The sequence below is a fragment of the Biomphalaria glabrata genome, chromosome 7 (assembly GCF_947242115.1).
Source record: "Biomphalaria glabrata chromosome 7, xgBioGlab47.1, whole genome shotgun sequence".
NCBI classification, from domain to species: domain Eukaryota; kingdom Metazoa; phylum Mollusca; class Gastropoda; family Planorbidae; genus Biomphalaria; species Biomphalaria glabrata.
In genome coordinates, this window is record NC_074717.1 from 28249754 (window position 1) to 28270861 (window position 21108).

At 37.8% G+C, this 21108-nt stretch overlaps 1 protein-coding gene across 2 annotated transcripts in view; it reads right to left on the reverse strand.

The window, feature by feature from the left end:
- LOC106058532 (sodium-dependent noradrenaline transporter-like) overlaps positions 1-21108 on the reverse strand; it is a 131311-nt gene that overhangs the window by 41359 nt on the left and 68844 nt on the right. For both annotated transcript variants that reach the window (XM_056035027.1, XM_056035029.1), the window contains one exon: positions 313-399. In XM_056035027.1, the coding sequence (XP_055891002.1) occupies positions 313-399 (87 nt within the window). The remainder of the gene's footprint in view (positions 1-312; positions 400-21108) is intronic.

Sequence of the window (21108 nt, forward strand, 5' to 3'; positions counted from 1 at the left end):
CAAACACGTACACAGAAAAGCACACATACATACACTTTTTAACTCTCACACACGCACACAAACATCATGTAAACTTTTGAAAGAACAAATAAAAGTCAGAACTTTTTCAAATGAAGAAACAGAAGTACAATTTCAATAAAAGGTTTTATTTTATAATGCGTTTGATGTAGGATGAAATGTCTTCAGTTTTTGTCTAAGGAATTACAACACTGAAGTTAAACACATACTCCATAGGTATGTAACTTTCATAGCATTGATTCGAGCGCGCGCGCACACATGCACACACACACACACATTCGACTTGTAACTGACCTTCGACAGGTCTGGTCCATCACCTACGTAGTCTGGAAGATCTGATTGGGGTCCGTTGTCATTTACACCATCACTGTCCGGCACACCCTAGGGAAAAAATAAATAAAAGAGCTAGATCACTGATTCTCGGAATTTTTTTTTTATGCCATAGGTCCTTTATTCAGATAAATGTAAATTTTTAAAAAGTTTATCGCAACCATAACCCATTTCGAGCAAAGTTTTCTCGTAAAGAAAGTTGATAAAAACAGTTTACTTTGATAACCTACAAATTATCTGCAGAAGAGTCAATAAACGTCTAAACTTCATCACTTGACAATCCCATAATACTGCAGATCACAGCCTCACAGTTTGTCGATGACTGGGTGATGCTCGGGAGCATTGACTCCTTGGACTAGTTCAAGAATGTAAAAATTCTTCTTTGGAAAACAGAGTTCCAGATTTGAAGAACTGTTGTAATACATGCAATCAGGACGACTCGGAAGTCTTCACATTTCATGTGTCAACCAAGTCATGCATGATAATAAGTGATACGTTAGATCTTTCAAAGTTCTGATTATTTTTTTAAATTTAATATGCAAGCAGTTTTTTTCATATGTAATACATAACAAATTTTTTTTTTAAATGCAAAGGCGCCTGGTGATTACATATGCCCAACCTGCGACCGCAGCTGTGTATCAAGGATTTGCCTCTTTAGTCACACAAGAAGTTGCAAAAGGAAGAGATTTCCCTGAAGACGTAAAATGCCACAGACATTACAAAATATACTCCCTTTTAACAACTATTCACTATTAATAATACAATGAATGGGAGACTCTATTGATAAGGCCATTCTTAAGTATACTTTCTGAATATTATGCAAACGGTTTTGATTTTTTTGTATGAAAAAAGAAAGGTTCTTTAATATATTTGTATCAATAAATTAAGCGTTTTCTATTCAACGAGTTACTTCTGTTTTCAACTAAAATTTGTTTTAAAAGAAAAAAATGCATTAAGTTTGTTACTGTATGTATATAAGTCGAATTTAATTTAAATAATAAGCAGCGTTTTATACTATGCAACATACCACACTGTGCGCTGTGTACTTCGTATATAAGGTTTCAATGGAAAAGAAAAGTTTCTTCCTTCACATCCCCAATGAGAGATTTGGCCCTTTAGAAAACCATCAATTAGATAATCATTCCATAACATCAGCTGGACCAGATTAAAATTGAACAATACCTATGTCATAGTAAGTATTTTGAATACATATGTATTTAACAATGTAATGATCATAACATTAATCAATCTCAGTATCCTGTGATATCATGTCGTCAGTCGGACTAACAATACACTAGTATCGGCAACACTTTCTAAATGTAAATGTATCCCCTTTTTGTATTGGCGGAGATAGGGTTGAGGTTGTTCATAGTTTGTAGTTCATAGTTTGTAGTTCATTCAAGCTGAAAATATTGAAATCTTTCTTTTTACCTGCTTGAGTGGACCACTTTGGAGGCTGTTTTTGAGTTTGTGCTTCCACACAAACTACTTAGTAATTTTTTTTCCTTTAGGACTTTGGCCAGCTTTTAAAAGAAGTTAGCCAATTACTAAAGAAGATATATCTAGTAATTGGAAAAAGCTTTGGATTTTAGCGTTACACAAGACAGATCGACATTCTTCCGGTATTTAGAATAAACAAGGTTACAAAGACAGTTTGTGTGGAAATACAAACTCACATCGGCCCCCGAAGTGGTCCACCCAGCAAGGTAAAAGGCAGGTTTCAATATTTTCAGAAAGAATATCAGAATGAAATTCTATCAAAGGTTAATGACAGAGAAAAATAGAGAAAGAAGGTTGACCAATCATGTGTGTGCCCCAACGGTCCAGCAGACCAAAGGATAGGTGAAAGTGAAGGTGAAGCTAGATGTGAACCTGCCTAACTGATGTCTTAGAATGATTATCTAATTGATCTAAATGTTTTGTTAAGTGTAAATCTCTTATTCAAAGCCTCAAAAAAAATTTAAAAGTTTCCGATAAAAAATAAATCCTTTAGTTAAGTGTCCTAGCTCTAGTGTGTCGCGCTACAGTTCACGCGATAATATGAAAAACTACTTATTAATTGTTGTTTTAAATTATGTTCCACTTATATGCATATTAAATAGATTTTTTCTCTTTAAAAAAAGTTTTTTTTTGGTAAATATAGTAGTTAGTGTGAAAGAACTTAATTAACATGGCAAAGTAAAAAAAAAATTTACAAAAAATCTTAAACCCTTTGCATACATGTGTTAAAAATATGGTAAATAGTTATCTCACTTGCCAAACAGCCTCCCGTGTTTGTTACTATTAATAGTAAATAGTTGTAAAAATGGTATATTTTTATGAAGAAACGCATTGTTGATTTTAAAGAATTAAATTTTTCGCTTTCAGAAAAGAAAAAAGGTAGCCGTTGCATCAGAACTTTGAAAAGTATTAAAATATCATGATGTCAGATTTTCAATTTATTTTCTAGTTTACGAGATCTAAACGGGACGGACGGGCGAACGGACAGACAAACCACACAAAACTAATAGCGTCTATTCCCCTTTCGGGGGCCGCTAAAAATAGTTTTTACAATACCTGTATTTGAGTCACACTTTCTAAATGGGTGGGCAAAACCTTTTGGATGGGTGGACACGGTGCTTGCTAAACAACATTTTGTTTCTGAAGGGGAGTGGGGAGGGGGACGAATGGGGCGAGGTAAATTAGACATTTTTTTTAAACAAAGTTTAACATTTATTAGTAATTAAGAGCGAATTTATCGCTCTATAAGATGTATTGAAGTGGGTATTGTCCTTTTTTATGTTCATTATGTTTTTTTTTCCTTTTATAAATCAAATTTCTAATTGAAAGAGCAATCTTATACATCAATGGTGTTTCTGTATATGGACAATATTCATTCTGGTACATCAGTCATGGGTCGCATCAAATCACTGTGTCCAAACCGAAGGAACCAACCATTTTGGTCTTCATTAGCACTTTCTGTAGAAGTACAGAAGGTCCGGATAGTACCTTATCACCTGGCGGGTATGACATCACTGTTGCACTTTGTACTGGCCCCTAAGACTAAGACTGCTTTATTGATAGATACAACATAAAGAGTTCATTCAACAACTACCCACATGCATCTTGGTCCTTTTCATGTTTCCTGATCAACGGGTGGCGTTCATATAGTCTGACCGAGTAAGGTACGAACGAGTTTTTGTACCGCTCTGTTCTTGACAGTAGTCGCCCAAATAGTAAGTGAAGCGAAGTCGCAGGATTAGATCTGTCCTTCAGATCATCGGTCCATCAGACCGTAAGAGATCATCCTTTTAAGATCATCTGACCATCACACAATATTACCGTATGGCAATTGTACAATCAATCATTAATACTCATTAAGCCACAAGACTATCTGACAACCTGACCTTCTTTTTAATATTCAAGTTGGCAGTGTGAAATCACTTTTTCATCTTTTCTCTCCATCTCTCTTTCTCACTCTTCTTCTCTCCTTTCTTCAACTATATCTTCTCTCTCTCTATCTCTCTAACACACACATACACACACACTTTCTCTCTCTCTTTCTCACTCTCTCTCTTTCTATGATACATTTGTTTTTCACGAAAGGTTTTATCACAAGATCTTGAAAGTTTCAAAGAATGTTCGCTAACTCTCATTTGTTATGACATTTGGCACAACTCGACTGTCTAGTTACTCAACACATAATTCTTAGTTGTGATGGGTTTTTTTTTCAAGTAACATCAAACATTTCTCCCCAAGCCCAACCCACTCAAGAGTTGTTGTTTTATTGTTGTTTTTACTAAGATCTGGAAGTGCTTTTGACAATCTGTTGGTTGGTGAGTCTCTTTGTTATACGACTGAACGTTACCATTGGTGTCACCATCTTGGCTTTGTTCTTTGACCTTCGAACTCACTCTGGCAATGGCGTGTTGATGTGACGTTTTGGTGTTGCGAGCCTGGCCAGGCCATCAAGCAGCTCAAGGCCAAAATAACTCCACATGCAACCTTACTGTATTATTCTATCTAGATATGTGAGGCTCGCTATGACGGGGACTTGGGATTCTCGATTGAGCATGACGGGTTTCTAATTGGACCATTAAAGACCATTGAAATTATGAAATCATTAAAATTAGATTGTTTAAATCATAATTATTATGTGATATTTCAATGTTTTTAAGAAAAGATAACATATCATAAGAGATATGATAATTTGTATTGGTCCAATCAAATAGAAATTCCGTTTGACTACAGTTGACCACCTCAGCGTAACTACAGTAACAATAACAATATAGATGCATATACAAACAACATTCACACATGAAACACATACACACTCATAACCAGCGCTTTATAAATTAGACTTCTACGTACTCCTCGGTGACCACAGATAATCTCTGACCGAAAGTGGAATACAGGAGTTTTTAAATCTTTCTTTTTTAGTCCTAATGGAAAGGAGACGACCACTTCGTTCAGATCTGATGTAACAGTGGTTTAATGGGTGCAGGTTGTCTTTACGGATCGTGCGTGTTTTGGAAAGGCATCTTTCAAGTTCTTCAAGAGATGGTAGCTGTGTACGATGCTTTTTTAATATGTCTATTTAGTCGATGTCTTTGTGCCTGCGAAGTATTACCATACGAGCAGGTGACGGCAAAGTTAATTAGACTGCTGATGGCGGCTTTATAAAAAAGTTTAATTATTGTTTAGTAACATGTCAACTGTTATAAAAAAAATAGGAACAGAGACCAGCATGGATTTTATTTATATTCATTAATAATAATTGTTAGTGATACGCTGTCTCTTACCATTCCAACTGTCTGAAAGTTTAGATAATGAAGAGGGGGGGGGGGGGACACACACAAATAGCTCACTAGTCCCACAATAAAAGTAAAAAAAAAAAGTACAGTTTCCCTTTCAGACCTTGCGACCTATGGGGTCCCACAAGTTTTCAACCATTTTTAAAAATCTTTCAGCTTATTTCTTTTTTTTTTTTTTGTGAAGCGAAAACAAAATTCTTGGACAACAACTGATGTGTTAGAAAAGAAACAGCTTGAAAGAAGTGTATATTCTTTTACAAGGCTACCATACAATATGTGCGCACTTTCTTCATAAATTATATTATGAAAGCGTCTATTTGCATAGGACAGTATGACCAGTGTCCTGTTCTATTTGAGACGATATGACCAGTGTTGAGTTCAAAATTAAGAAGTTAAAGACCAGTGTCCAGTTCAATTTAAGATTATAAGACTAGTGTCCAGCTTGATTTAAAATGATATAACCAGTGTCCAGCTTGAGTTAAGATGAAGTGACCAGTGTCCATGTTGATTTAAGATGATATTACTAGTGTCCAGCCTGATTTAAGATAATAAGGTTAGTGTCCCTATTGACTTAAGTTGATATGTCTGTGACAAGTCGGATTAAAGATTTGGCCGTTTTGGGTGTCTAGGGGATTTTATAGTTTGAGAATCCTTACTTGCACATATAAACTACAAGCACAGCGTTATAATGCAGGCAACAAATACTATATTTAGATGTAAAACTATGTACAGTTTATTATACAAAGGATAGTTAAAAGGTAAAATGCTGTACAGATGCTAGAATGGGATCTAGCGTATTTACATTAGGAGACTATCATCATCAGATATTAGAACCAAATGGTCTGAGTGTCATTAGGCTGGTTGCTTAGCTTTTGGTCCGGTGCTGCACTGGTGAGACGGGTGTGGCTGGTACTGATGCTGTCTGCTGGTGGGCTGGCGTAGTGGATCCAGGCTCCGTGTGCAGTCCAACTTGTATGGTTGCAGAGCTAAGCTGCGTCTACCAATCAGTTAAGCCAGTGACGAGTCTGTGGCTAGCGTTGTTACTTGGACTCTTGAAGGATGAGTAGGTCTGATGTCTACAGATCTGGTGCCAGCAAATCTGCTATCAGCTTTAGGTTGCTAAGATTTCAGGCAGATGTAGCCTATAGATAAAAGCTGCAACGATATGATGTATGCGTCGGTTTAGCTACAATGATAACACTGGGAGGTAGATGCCTTTTCGTGAAGGACATCTTCAGACTGATGTATAGAAACCATAAGCTAGTTTCATATTTATCAAAGGGACCTAACAAATGAATATAGTGTCCCATCAAGGGAGATAACAATAATAATGGGGACTCCCATAAAGGGAAATAACAAACAGTAATAAGTGATATGTGATTAGTAATATAAGTGACGCTAGCCAATCACGGTGAATAGCAAGTACATACATCACTAAGATAAATGAGATGAAAGGAGAAGGGGAGATCAACGTGTGATACTCGCCCGTGCTCTCACATAAGTAAACATAGAGCATAAGTAAATACATACTCAGTAATAAGACATGTTTACAGAAATGCTTTGATAACTCCCTGCCAAGGAGTTAATCAATGATAATATAATAAAGGCTCGTGCTGAGCGCTAATATATCAGAGTTAAATTAATAATAGTTAAAGAGCTAAATACATCTGGTAAGAATTGTTAATAAATTCTAGTCCAGATGGTTTGAACATTTAGCCACAAAAGTCATGATATAAAATATATGTATACAGTAATCTACTTACATTATCCATGATAAGAATGCACAAATATATACACAAGTAATGTAGTAATAAATGCACAAATATACATATATACATTACTAAGTAAAATGGTTCTCAAGCACTTTACTAAGTTACATACCACCAATCCAAAGTGAAATAAGGGAGTGAAAATAGTCTAGAGCTCAAGCAAGAGATAGACGTGCTCCCTCTGGGCTCTCCAGCGTGAATGAGATCGGACGATGAAGTTTGTCCATATACACGTGGATAGCCAAGGGGGGGGGTGAGTGGCGGGAGATAGGTGCAAAGGTGGTCTAGACTATTTGACGTCTTTGACAAAAGGGGTCCACGCTTGACCGTGACGAGAGTTTCCGGGAGATAGACATTGCGCGAGGGCGCGAGTTGAAAGCCCAATCAAGGTGGTCAGGTGGATCATGAAGGGGAGATTATCAGAGCTGGGTACATCAATGGAGATTATGCCTTGATAAAGGCTAGTGCCAGACGAACAGTGTTGCCCGAGGCGTTGAGTTGAATGGGCACTTTGAAGTGACCAGCCGCTCCCAACAAGGGGGGGGGGTCCAACGGAGTTTTGCCAAGATAGGAAAAGGGGAGCGTACTCTTGTCAAGAGTCTAGTGTGGCACGTGTCAAGGTGGGGATAGTAAAATGTGACATCGCTGCCAAAGGGGGTGGGGTTGGATTGGAGGGGTGGTGGCGGTGTTTTTAGCGCTTGATTGGCTAAATTAATAAAATTGATGATTAATAGCGAGTAAATAAATTAATTAAATGCTTAGACCTGAGTGATACCTCGAGTGAGCTAAAATGGTTCGTCACAATGTCCAGGACGAAATGAAATTTGAAAATAAATACTCTATATGTATTATCTCTAGGTTTTCATCTCGCGAGGCAGCAATGTCCTAGCCAGATTTTGTGTATGTCCAGCTGCTAACTGTGCACTTTTCTTTCGAAACTTGTCTTTTACTTATCCAAAGTTTCTCTCTGAAGACTTCAATGTTACCAACTCAAAAATTACAAATGTACATCGTTAGATATCATTGTTACTACAATCTGCAGCCCATAATTCTTTGATACATTTTACTTCTGAAAACCTGATTTTCTGATAAAAAGAAGACAATTAATTATACCGGTTGAAACACTAATCATTATCTCAACATATTGTTTTATATACAAGAGTCGTTTCAACGAGTTTGTAATGGTCAATTCAGTTAATACCATCTTCTTTTCTAAGTGACTCATGAATAAGATTGCTACCACAATGCGGAGCTCCGATTACTCTGATTTGAACGAAATATTCACACATTGTGTTTATTTATAGTTTTTTTGCTACAAGAACCAAGATTGGGTGGCGGATATAGCTAGTATAAAGTTTTACCAGACTAACAGACATAGTGAGTTAATTAAAATAAGCTTTGTAAAAATAAAAAATAGTTTTGAAAAAAATCCGTGTTGTAATTAAATTTGTAATAGATCTGGGGGGAGGGGAAGAGAAAGATGGGGGTATCTGTGAGAATGATATGTGGTTGTTTTTTAAATGTGTTTATGAACCAAAATTTTACGACCTGAATTCGAACTCGCGGGCTCAAGCCTCCTCAATCCAATACACCAACCACCGTGCCAGCGAATAGTTTATGAAAATAGAAGGTTTTATAGTTATCTATTCTTAGTTTCAAACTTTAAAGAGACTTAGACTTAGACTTAGGTCGCATTGGGCGGCAAGCTGTCTCCATAAAGATCTGTCATTGGCAATGTCTGAAGCCTCCTCCCACCTGGTGTCCACTGTTTTGAGGTGTTCCATGAAGGTGTGTCGCCAAGTAATACGAGGACGTCCCTGTTTGCGCTTTCCTCGTATTGGCTTCTATGCTATCGCAACTCTTGGTGTGCGTAATTCATTTTGACGTAGAACATGTCCCGCAAACCTCATGCGACGCTCTGTCACAACCTCACTAAGTGTTCGACTCCCAGTTCGGCATAGGATTTCCTTGTTTGAGATCCGGTCTGTGTAACTGACTCCCAAATCCGTCTCAGCCATTTTTGTCGAGCCACATTTAGTCTTTTCTCAATTTTGACAGATGACTTCCATGCCTGACATGCATATGTAGCAGTTGGAATGACGATTGTGCTGAGGTGTATTTTTGTCGAGTCCAATGGCTTGGCTAGTCCAAATAGGCTGCAGCCTTTGGAAAATGCTCCCTGCCTTTCCTATTCGGCACGCTACATCATGGTAAACATCCCCATCGTTTGTTATGACGCTGCCAAGGTACGTGAACTTTAAAGAGAGCGTCAACCTATTTCTCTCAAAAAAGTATAATGAGTACAATGAGGACTAATTCAGCTTATACCACCACATCAGTCAAGTAATATTTCTTTCCCTTTTTTGATACCAAACAAAATAATTAATAGCCCATAGTAAATCAACTAATTGTTGTTGTTTTTCTTAAATTGATTTTTGTGTTGTCTGGTAAAATAAATAATTATAAAAAATTTCAGCTTCATCCTAGATTGGGTGCCGGAGAAATAAAATGTAAAATCTTTTTACCGGACAGATAGACAGACAGACAGTGGGAGTTGATATCAGTTTTGGAAAAATGAAAAAGACATGACACCCTCGCTAACTGTGGGCAGAGAAACAGATGAACTTCACATGACCTGCACCAAGGTCTAAAAGGGGAACTTACTTACTTTATAAATTATTATATACAGTTACAATTGGGTTGTGGGTTAAGATGAACACCCCAAACCTGTGCCACTGCCACTCATTTTACCACTTGACTCTATTGGTGCTGTAAACAACGATTAGCAGAAGTAAAATGATTAAATATGTTGTTGTTTTTGAGTTGGCAGCTTGTTGACGCCATTCTAATCTTTCATTTATCTTACGAAAGTCTCATTCTATAATAAAAGTGTGTTCAAAGAAACTCCCCCTGCTACAAATCTAGTTGGACGCAAAACACATTGCTCAAAGCAGTGGCGAACCCAGGGGTAGACGAATTTATGCAAACATTTGAAGGGTTAAAAGGTAGCTATCTAGTTAGATGTGACAAATAAAGTATACAGCTTATTTAGTTTGTTGTTTCATATTTGAGAATGATCAGGCAGCAAGGAACAGCCAAGCCCCTTCAGCCTTTGCCCAAAAATACTTTAATACAAAGCAGCTACCTGTGAGAAAATGATAGCCCTTAAGTGAGCCAAACGGTATACATTTGAATATTACAAAACGTCAATCCATTGCAAGAACTACGTTATGCAAAGAAATAGTACAAGCACTGATCACCTGAAACAAATAGCGCCGACAAAAGAGCGTTCATTGTTTGTTCACGCCAAGCACTAGTGTTATTACATACAGCGCTTATGTCTATAGAACGTCTTAAAATGTATTTCACATTAGTAAACAAATATTTAATTAGTCATCTTCTTATTACTCAATTTACAGTTTAAAAAGAAAATGTGTTTCACATTGAAAGATATAGATCTAGTTCTGTTACCATCAATTATTGATTCATCAGTAGATATCAACTTGGCAATGTATCAGTAACTATTATATTTATTGACCAATACTCTGGGTTTTCTCTGAACAGGCGAGGAACGAACTAAGACATAAATTATGTCCATTTCAGCATTATTTGCTTAGTCTGACTACAGAGAACAGCTTTATGTCATAGCATTTCGTCTTGGAACAAATTCTCACTATTTGTTTTAAAACCTTTTTCAATCCATCTAAATCTAATTGTTTATTGACATATTTGACACTTCTCAGTAGATCAACATTGAAAGGTATTCAAGATGTAACATTAAATAGGGAGGCCCCCCCTCCCCCCCCCCCCCAGAGTTCACAGAGCACCCACAAAACGTAGGCCTATACATTGTTTGTGACATCATTGGACCTGGCTGGGGGGGGGGCATAGAAGATGGCAGGTACAAGTCACGAGTTCTGGATGGTCGGAATGACAAGAAGTTACACGAAACACTGGCTGAAAGGAAAAACAAATTGTGCCGTAATGCAAGAAACTGAAAAACAAATTGTGCCGTAATGCAAGAAACTGAAAAACAAATTGTGCCGTAATGCAAGAAACTGAAAAACAAATTGTGCCGTAATGCAAGAAACTGAAAAACAAATTGTGCCGTAATGCAAGAAACTGAAAAACAAATTGTGCCGTAATGCAAGAAACTGAAAAACAAATTGTGCCGTAATGCAAGAAACTGAAAAACAAATTGTGCCGTAATGCAAGAAACTGAAAAACAAATTGTGCCGTAATGCAAGAAACTGAAGAACAAATTCTTGTAAAAACAAACAAACAGTTTTATTATTTACTCACACATACACACACTGCGGCGTACAGAAGAGAGGGATGGTGGGGCAGCCGCCCAGGCGCCGGAGAGTACCGGAGAGCCAGAGAGCACGTGCGCCATATATTGATATCAAAACACTACATAGAATATATTTCTGTCGCTACGTTCGTTAAATTCAATTAAATTCGGACCCTGAATACGCCACAGTTCACTCGTACTATTTTTTGAGGACTTAACTAAAAATACTTTAATTCTGTACTTTATTTAATATACTATAGAGAATGCATACAGGACCAGGACTTCATCAATAAGTCATTAATTAATTTTTTACAAGCAATTAATTGGAATAAATACAGAGGGTTTAGAATGCAAGATAGATGTTGGGCAGAATGAGAAAGTTCTCATTATTTGTTATTGTCCCTTTTTTTTTTTAGATCATCTGATAATTTGTGGGTGAACTCAATGTCTTTGATACTGTTTCTCTAAAGTGATATTTCTAGATCGAAGGTTTGAACAACACTGTCAGAAGACAAAAAGAAGCTGCTGCATTTAAAATTAGCAAGTTATCAAATATTGTGAAATCAGATTTTCTATAGCTTTTATTGTTGGTGTTTTTTTTTGTGGTTGTTTTTGTTGGTGGTTTTTGTTTCGATCATAGCATGATAGACGGACAGACAGACTACACACAGCTATTATCGGTTCTTTCCCTTGCGGGAGCCGCTAGAGACAAAATGGGTTGTTGTCTAGAACAAAATTATTTTAAACTTTTTGAAATATTTTAAACATATTTGTACGATTTGTGAATAGCATCAAATAGAAACAAAGCAGATGCCCACATAACTAATCAATGAGAAATTGCCCATAACAAAAACCTGCGAAAAAAATGTCCACATAACACTGACTACGGAGAAAGTGGCCACATAACACTAACCACGGAGAAAGTGACCACATAACACTAACCACGGAGAAAGTGGCCACATAACACTAACCACGGAGAAAGTGACCACATAACACTAACTACGGAGAAAGTGACCACATAACACTAACTACGGAGAAAGTGACCACATAACACTGACTACAGAGAAAGTGGCCACATAACACTAACCACGGAGAAAGTGACCACATAACACTAACTACGGAGAAAGTGACCACATAACACTGACTACGGAGAAAGTGGCCACATAACACTAACCACGGAAAAAGTGACCACATAACACTAACTACGGAGAAAGTGACCACATAACACTAACTACGGAGAAAGTGAACACATAACACTAACTACGGAGAAAGTGGCCACATAACACTAACTACGGAGAAAGTGACCACATAACACTAACTACGGAGAAAGTGAACACATAACACTAACTACGGAGAAAGTGGCCACATAACACTAACTACGGAGAAAGTGGCCACATAACACTAACTACGGAGATAGTGGCCACATAACACTAACTACGGAGAAAGTGACCACATAACACTAACTACGGAGAAAGTGTCCACATAACACTAACCACGCAGAAAGTGGCTACATAACACTAACCACGCAGAAAGTGGCCACATAACACTAAATGCACACATAACCATATGGCAAATTCGAAACTAATACGGGCCAATTGATAAGTATACAATTTCATAATATCTTTCCCTTCAAAGAAAGTCTTTCAATGATATGAGAAATAAGTATCTTAACCTTAAATATGTCTTGTAGTAAAAACGTGTTGTATAGCCGCAGATGTATAATTCTCTGCTAGATAAATGTTCATGCTGTGAAATCTATTTGTCCAGCAAAGTTTCAAGGTAAAACTCAAACATTGACAAGATAAAAAGAACTGGAGCTACAACAAGCAATTGCATTTTTTTTGTGTGTTATTCCTAAAACTCGTTTAGTCTGTCTCTAAATTTACAAATATTTATTCTAACAGTTCAAATAAATTTATCGTTTAATAGCTTTACGACATTGTCTTTGGTTTGAATTGTAATAGAGGAGAGGCAACACTCAGTATGTCTTCAAAGTAAAACATTCAATACGTGCATTCCTTCCCTTGGCACGACTGTCCTATCAGTGGTTCAAAGTCCTGTGTTGTCCGGGTCTGAACAATAAGCGCACAACGGAAGACGGTGACACAAAACATTTTCTAGTGGAGAGCATCACCACTGTGTGACACAGAATGGGAAGCACTACGGCCTATCTGAAGCACTACAGCCTATCTGAGGCACTACAGCCTATCTGAAGCACTACAGCCTATCTGAAGCACTACAGCCTATCTGAAGCACTACAGCCTATCTGAAGCACTACATCCTATCTGAAGCACTACAGCCTATCTGAAGCACTACATCCTATCTGAAGCACTACAGCCTATCTGAAGCACTACAGCCTATCTGAAGCACTACATCCTATCTGAGGCACTACAGCCTATCTGAAGCACTACAGCCTATCTGAAGCACTACATCCTATCTGAAGCACTACATCCTATCTGAGGCACTACATCCTATCTGAAGCACTACATCCTATCTGAAGCACTACAGCCTATCTGAGGCACTACAGCCTATCTGAGGCACTACAGCCTATCTGAAGCACTACAGCCTATCTGAAGCACTACAGCCTATCTGAGGCACTACATCCTATCTGAAGCACTACATCCTATCTGAAGCACTACAGCCTATCTGAGGCACTACAGCCTATCTGAGGCACTACAGCCTATCTGAAGCACTACAGCCTATCTGAAGCACTACAGCCTATCTGAGGCACTACAGCCTATCTGAAGCACTACAGCCTATCTGAAGCACTACATCCTATCTGAGGCACTACAGCCTATCTGAAGCACTACAGCCTACCTGAGGCACTACAGCCTATCTGAAGCACTACATCCTATCTGAAGCACTACAGCCTATCTGAAGCACTGCGGCCTATCTGAAGCACTACAGCCTATCTGAAGCACTACGGCCTATCTGAACAACTACAGCCTATCTGAAGCACTACGGCCTATCTGAAGCACTACAGCCTATCTGAAGCACTACGGCCTATCTGTAGCACTATGGCCTATCAATAGCACTACGGCCTATCTGTAGCACTGCAGACTATCTGAAGCACTACGGCCTATCTGAGGCACTACAGCCTATCTGAAGTACTACAGCCTATCTGAAGCACTACAGCCTATCTGAAGCACTGCGGCCTATCTGTAGCACTACGGCCTATCTGAAGCACTACAGCCTATCTGAAGCACTGCGGCCTATCTGTAGCACTACGGCCTATCTGTAGCACTGCAGACTATCTTTGAATCCCTTACAATTTATTGTGTTTATTGTATGAGAAGTATATGACCAATAATAACTAGTGGGAAAATATCCAGAAAGTTCGTTTCTAACAATCAATATGCCAGGGAAACGCAACGACTTTGAGCGCTAGCGTAAAAAAAATCGTAACAACGTTGTAAATCTACAACGTAAATCTTTTTTTTTAGAGCCTTTAGAAATAAGCTTATGGTTTTCTTTTGCGCTAGTTCTCACTGAGCTGGTTTCACCTCTGATCATATACAGGAGAAGACAACTCATTGAACGATTAAGAACACAAAATAATGTAATTTGAAGAACTGAAGTTTTTAAATAATGTATTCTACTTTCAAGCATATACCTAAGGTCGTCCTTTCCACAGCTTACTTCATATTTATTATCTGCTGTCTATTTACATAGTCTTCTACCTTTATATATACAAACCTATTATACATATAAACTGAGAGTGTACAGATTCACTGTGTGTATATCGGAACATATCATACATTGATTTATTTTTGGAGTCAGAATGTCCATGTGGTAAAGTTCTTAGCTTCCGAACCTGGGTCCTGTGTTGAATCTAGGTGAAGACTGGTATTTTGAATTTCGGGCGCCCCTGAGTCCACCCAGCCCCAACGGGTACCTGACATTAGTTGAGGAACAAGTAAAGGCGGCTAGTCGTTGTGCTGACCACTTGACCACCCTTTTTTACCGTGGGTCACAGAAACAGATGACTTTTACAACATCTGCCCTGTAGATTGCAAGGTCTCAAAGGGGAACATGATACATTTTAAGATGGTTGTATTAGTAGGCCTCCATTTATGCTTCAAGCATCCCCTAATCCAATTCACCTAGATAGAAAGTTCTTTAAGGACATGCAGATACAGAATGAAAGGATGCTGACTGAGGACATGCAGATACAGAATGAAAGGATGCTGACTGAGGACATGCAGATACAGAATGAAAGGATGCTGACTGAGGACATGTAGATACAGAATGAAAGGATGCTGGCTGAGGACATGCAGATACAGAATGAAATGATGCTGACTGAGGACATGCAGATACAGAATGAAAGGATGCTGACTGAGGACATGCAGATACAGAATGAAATGATGCTGACTGAGGACATGCAGATACAGAATGAAAGGATGCTGACTGAGGACATGCAGATACAGAATGAAAGGATGCTGACTGAGGACATGCAGATACAGAATGAAAGGATGCTGACTGAGGACATGCAGATACAAAATGAAAGGATGCTGACTGAGGACATGTAGATACAGAATGAAAGGATGCTGACTGAAGACATGTAGATACAGAATGAAAGGATGCTGACTGAGGACATGCAGATACAGAATGAAAGGATGCTGACTGAGGAGACTATGACCTAAGGAATGTCTATTGTGAGATAGATACATGCCCAGTAGGTTATGGGTTATTTACAGCCTTATTCACTTCTTCTTCTTCTTCTCTCTCTCTCTCTCTCCGTCTCTCTCTCTCTCTCTCTCTCTCTCTCTCTCTCTCTCTCTCTCTCTCTTATATTTAATTGAACTTAAAGCTTTCAATTAGGGTGACACAAAGCAGAACCTGTAGACCTCACACGGGGCGCTCCTCCTCCATCCCTACTCCCCCTATTGTCAAGCTCCAAGGTAAACATGTTAGCCTCAAGTTTTCATAGACAAAATAAATTAGCTTTTGTACTTTTAAGTGAACATAGAAATAAATATAAATAAATACAGTAAATATGAAAAAAAAAGTTGTTGTTTTTTTTTTTCAAAGAGAATGGCTAAAGAGTCCAGTAGCTAGTCGGAGCAACTGGAGAAATAAATAGAACATTTTCGCGATGACTGATCGATCCAACACACTAGAAAGGTCGCTTTATTAAATAATCACTGTTACCAACTAACTATAAAAGCTCAGCAATCGTTTTTTTTTTTCAATGCTAAAAAGAGTAATATATATATATATATATAAAACACACTCAACACTTAATATTTTCTGTACTATAGTTTATTGATGGTCTGGAAAAGTGCGTGACTGTATTTCTATGTATCACATTGGAGGTTGGTTTCTAAGGTGGATAGTTATAAAAAGATATCTATTCCGGTGTTTCTTGTGTGCAGAAAGTTTTCCAAAAGGTTTGCAATAATTGTTTGTGCCCCTTTTAGCTGTAGATACAAATTAATCTTTTAATTGTTCGGCAAGTTCTCTCTACATCATCCTTGACATTGTTTAGTTTACCGATTTATTTCATAATCTTATATTATTCTTATTTTTCTTTAGGTAACATTATCTCCTCCCAACATTTATCTATATCGCCCTCTCTCCCTCTCTATGCTACTGCATTTCAAAACTTAAAAATAAAACAAAAAATCAAACAAATCCCAAATAATCAAGAGATGGCAAGCGCGCCTTGTTCTTCATACCTTATGATCAAAGACTATTGGAGCTCAATTACCCTGGAGCATGATCCATGGACAAGTCTGGTGAAGACTATAACCGTTGTACCTGTAAGTCTTATCAAACTTTTCCAATGAGCTGCGCATGGAAGAACAAGAGAAAGGAGAAAAAAAAGAAAAAGTACAAGAATGGAGGAGAGAAAGTCAAAAGAAAGTAAGATTAGAATGTGAAGAAAGTCAAAAGAAAGTAAGATTAGAATGGGTGAAGAAAGTCAAAAGAAAGTAAGATTAGAATGTGGAGAAAGTCAAAAGAAAGTAAGATTAGAATGGGTGAAGAAAGTCAAAAGAAAGTAAAATTAGAATGTGGAGAAAGTCAAAAGAAAGTAAGATTAGAATGTGGAGAAAGTCAAAAGAAAGTAAGATTAGAATAAGTGAAGAAAGTCAAAAGAAAGTAAGATTAGTATGTCTAGAAAGACAAAAGAAAGTAAGATTAGAATAAGTGAAGAAAGACAAAAGAAAGTAAGATTAGACTGTGGAGAAAGTCCAAAGAAAGTAAGATTAGAATGTGGAGAAAGACAAAAGAAAGTAAGATTAGAATGTGGAGAAAGACAAAAGAAAGTAAGATTAGAATGTGGAGAAAGACAAAAGAAAGTAAGACTTTTTTTTTTATAGTGTTAATCTCAATTAGTCTAGTCATCGCACTGGCCCAGACGATGTATCATTAGTTTTAAATGTTTCAGATGCCCCTTTGCAACTAAACATTATTAAATCTTAGCCCAAATCTCCCGCAGGACGACTGGGGATGGCGGTGTACAGGATTCGAACCAGAGACCATCGAAACGACAGTCCAGAGCGCATACCACACACCAGGCAGCCATCCGCACTAAATGGTTTCTTGCGTATTTGTAAAAAATATTGTTTTCGAAGGGCTTATGAAATTTATTATTTCAAACATCTTTTTTTTGCATGAGCTGTGGGTTTAGTTGATGTGTTAAGTTGCTTGAATACCTGATGAGCTCAGGTTCAAATCCCGACGGATACTAAGAGACTCAACTTGGCTGTTAGTTCAAGGCAAAGGCTTCTCTCACACTCTCTCCCTAACATGTTCCCAAAAGAGATTAGGCCATAGTGCTTTGGCAGTGGCGTAGCTGGATACCCGTGGGCCCGGGCTCAGGAATGCGAAGTTGCCCCCCCCCCTTTTTTACAGTGGGACGGAACCGAAAATGTGCCCTACTGTGCCTAATGAGAGAATACATGTCAATGAAAATAAAGTTCAACGCCAGACAGTACACAAGGTATGCCTGTTCCTGGGTAAAAGAGAACAATTTCTTAAAGCTTTGGAGCTGTCCAACAAAAAAAAATGTTCAGACCGTCGCCGACTTGAGTGGAAACCTGCCGTATCTTTGGTTCTTCCTTCAGGGGGAACTTTTTACAAGGCTTACAAATGATGTAAACAAGACGTTAATTTGGTTTCTATCATTTCTATACACAGTGTTCAATTAAAGAAGGCGAAATGAAAAATAAAACCTAAAAGTTGTGACTAAGTTTCTTTTTTTTTTAAAAAACTCACAGACTTAACTCTGCAAGCCTACACCGCTCCTCTGTGCACCAGCTTCTAAATGGGGCTCGAACAAAAATGTAGTTATCTAGAGAGTCGCCACCCATGAATGCGAGAAACATTGCCTTACTATGTTTTATTTCAAGTCATTGTTTAAGTGACTTGTACTTTAGATTATTTACTTTGTATTAAACTCATGAAAAATATTCAGTGCTGAGTTGCTTCATTTGTTGGATAAATAGCCCTAACCCTAACTCTTAATCAGTGTATGTCAGATGATTGTGGATACAATGCACATCTCTCCAAAATACAATCGTGATAATTATTATGAAAGTTTACGAACGTTGAGATAGTTCTGCTGGCTTTTGTATTTCAAGCTTTTATTTGTTATCGTGCTTTAACTTACAATAACAAATACGTGAACATACCCACGTCCAGACCATGTAACACTGTGAGCAGTCAAAGTTATCGAGAAATTGTATATAGATCATGATCATTTACGCTATTCATCTTAATATACCTGCCGCAGCTCATCAATTATAATGGTCGCAAATACAGCAGCATAAGCGAGTAGTCATATAACGAGATCAGTTTTGACTGTTAATTACAACAATTCAGATTTCTGTAGGCACGTATATTCAAAATTGTTCCTATGGCATGGCTCATAGTTGTACTTGAGGGATACAACAGCGGTGCAAATATGCAAGGAAAAAATGGAAAGGTCTACAAAAAATGGATTTAAATCAAAGGCCACTTTTGGAACAGCGTCCAGCTCAGTCTTACTGGACTTGTTTTTTAGAGAAAAAATAAAAAGGGGTGGGGGAGAGGGCGGCATTTTTTATTTCGCACGCAGGCAGCCACAACCCTCGCGGCGGCCCTTTGTGTAGCTTTTAAATATGTAATATGTAGCTTTTAAATATGTAATATGTAGCTTTCAATATGTAATAGGGCCTATGTAGCTTTAAATTACTTTTTCACTCTTCAACTCACTACAGTTAGAAATTAGTTTTAAAAAAATGTTGATGAAATTGCGAAAATTTGCAAGTTAAGCAGGGGGTCTACCGAAAACTAGAAAACATGGCATGGGGTCTATGAGACGAAAAAGTTTGGGAACCACTGGTCTAAGAGTTGAGCCGAAGGCTCTTCGAGCTCTAAGTTTGAAAAAAAAACCTGTTTGAGCGTCAAACAGTAAAAAAAAAGCCTGTGTGAACAACAGTTCTGTCTGTAAAGCATTGCTGTTTCCGATGCATCTGGCCCCTGACGCATGGGCTAGACACGGCCGAAGGCCGAGTACACCGGGAACCTCCGCCATTTTCCTATGTTGTACCAAGCTAACCGTGGAGGACTCGCCATTAGTATAACGGTCCTTTGAGGAACGGCGCATGGATTATTGACAGGGTCGTGAGGGCTCTCTTTCAACTCCGCTCCGTGCAATGGGTGAGCTCTCGCCTACCCGAGGACACCCCCACGGGAGTATTGTTTCGCCATTCATTTAGCCTAACCACTTCCTCTAATGGTCGTTTCCACCCGGGTGCCACGATGAGGTAGAACAGCGTACCCGGGTGTACCCGTATCCTGCAAGCCATTCATCTGTCTGACTACGTCACTACTTTTACTGTCGCTAAAAACAATGCACAATGTATTTATTTACAAAACTAACATAATCTCTAAACTAAACTAGGTCAATGCAGATCATTTGAAGGGCCAATGTCATTGGTCAATCATGTAACATCTTCAAAAATTCTGAATGTCTAATGGTCGTCTCAGGTATAGGAACTGCTGGACTTTCACAGCGCTATTCTCCTGTTTTACATCAGCTTCGTCTAGTTAGGAGACGATGGTTTTTAAAGTACCTTTGTAAAGAAATTAATGTTCAACCAACTGAGTAGAAAGTCGATTGTGATCTCAAGATTGGACCCCATGCACTAATTGTTGTTACTTCAAACATATTGGAAGACAGTGTCTATGGGTGAGTGATTCGTGTATATTTACTTTAAATTTGATGTACAGTTAATCATACTGAAAGTGCATGTGTACAATCTGCACAGGACTTGCATTAGAACAAACTTCAAATCTACTGTTAAGTCATACAATTAATTTAAATATTTCAACTAGTCAATATGCGTTGTAATAATAAAGAAATAAATAACACTTGTACCAAAACAAAAGCATATATTATATATCATATGAACATTTTCACAATGAGTAGGCTTACAAGTAGTTATTATAATTATTATTATTAAATACAAAATCTAACACGTTAGATTTAAATTAAAAGCTGTACTGACAATTTAAGAATTACATTCCTTTAATCTAGTACGTGCTTCAGTAATAAGATTTATTTAAGAACAATGAACATGATTTAATTAATTAAAATAATGTAATGATATGATGCATTTTAACTCTTATAGTCAACACATTCCCTTACATAACTCCGTTTGGGCTCGGGTGCAATGAACCCCTTTGCGTCATGGTTGCTACGCCATGTGCATTGGTCTTAGTAAGAGAAGCATGGAAGACGCAGTGTTATATAAATACTATAGGAATGGGGGTGGCGATAAGACAAACGTTCAATGTATTGGTAATGAATTACGACAGATTGAAGAAGAAAATAAAAAAATGTAAATTACTGAAACCAAAAAAAAAAAAAGGATTGAATAGCTAAAACGACCATTTGAAAGAAATGAAACACAGG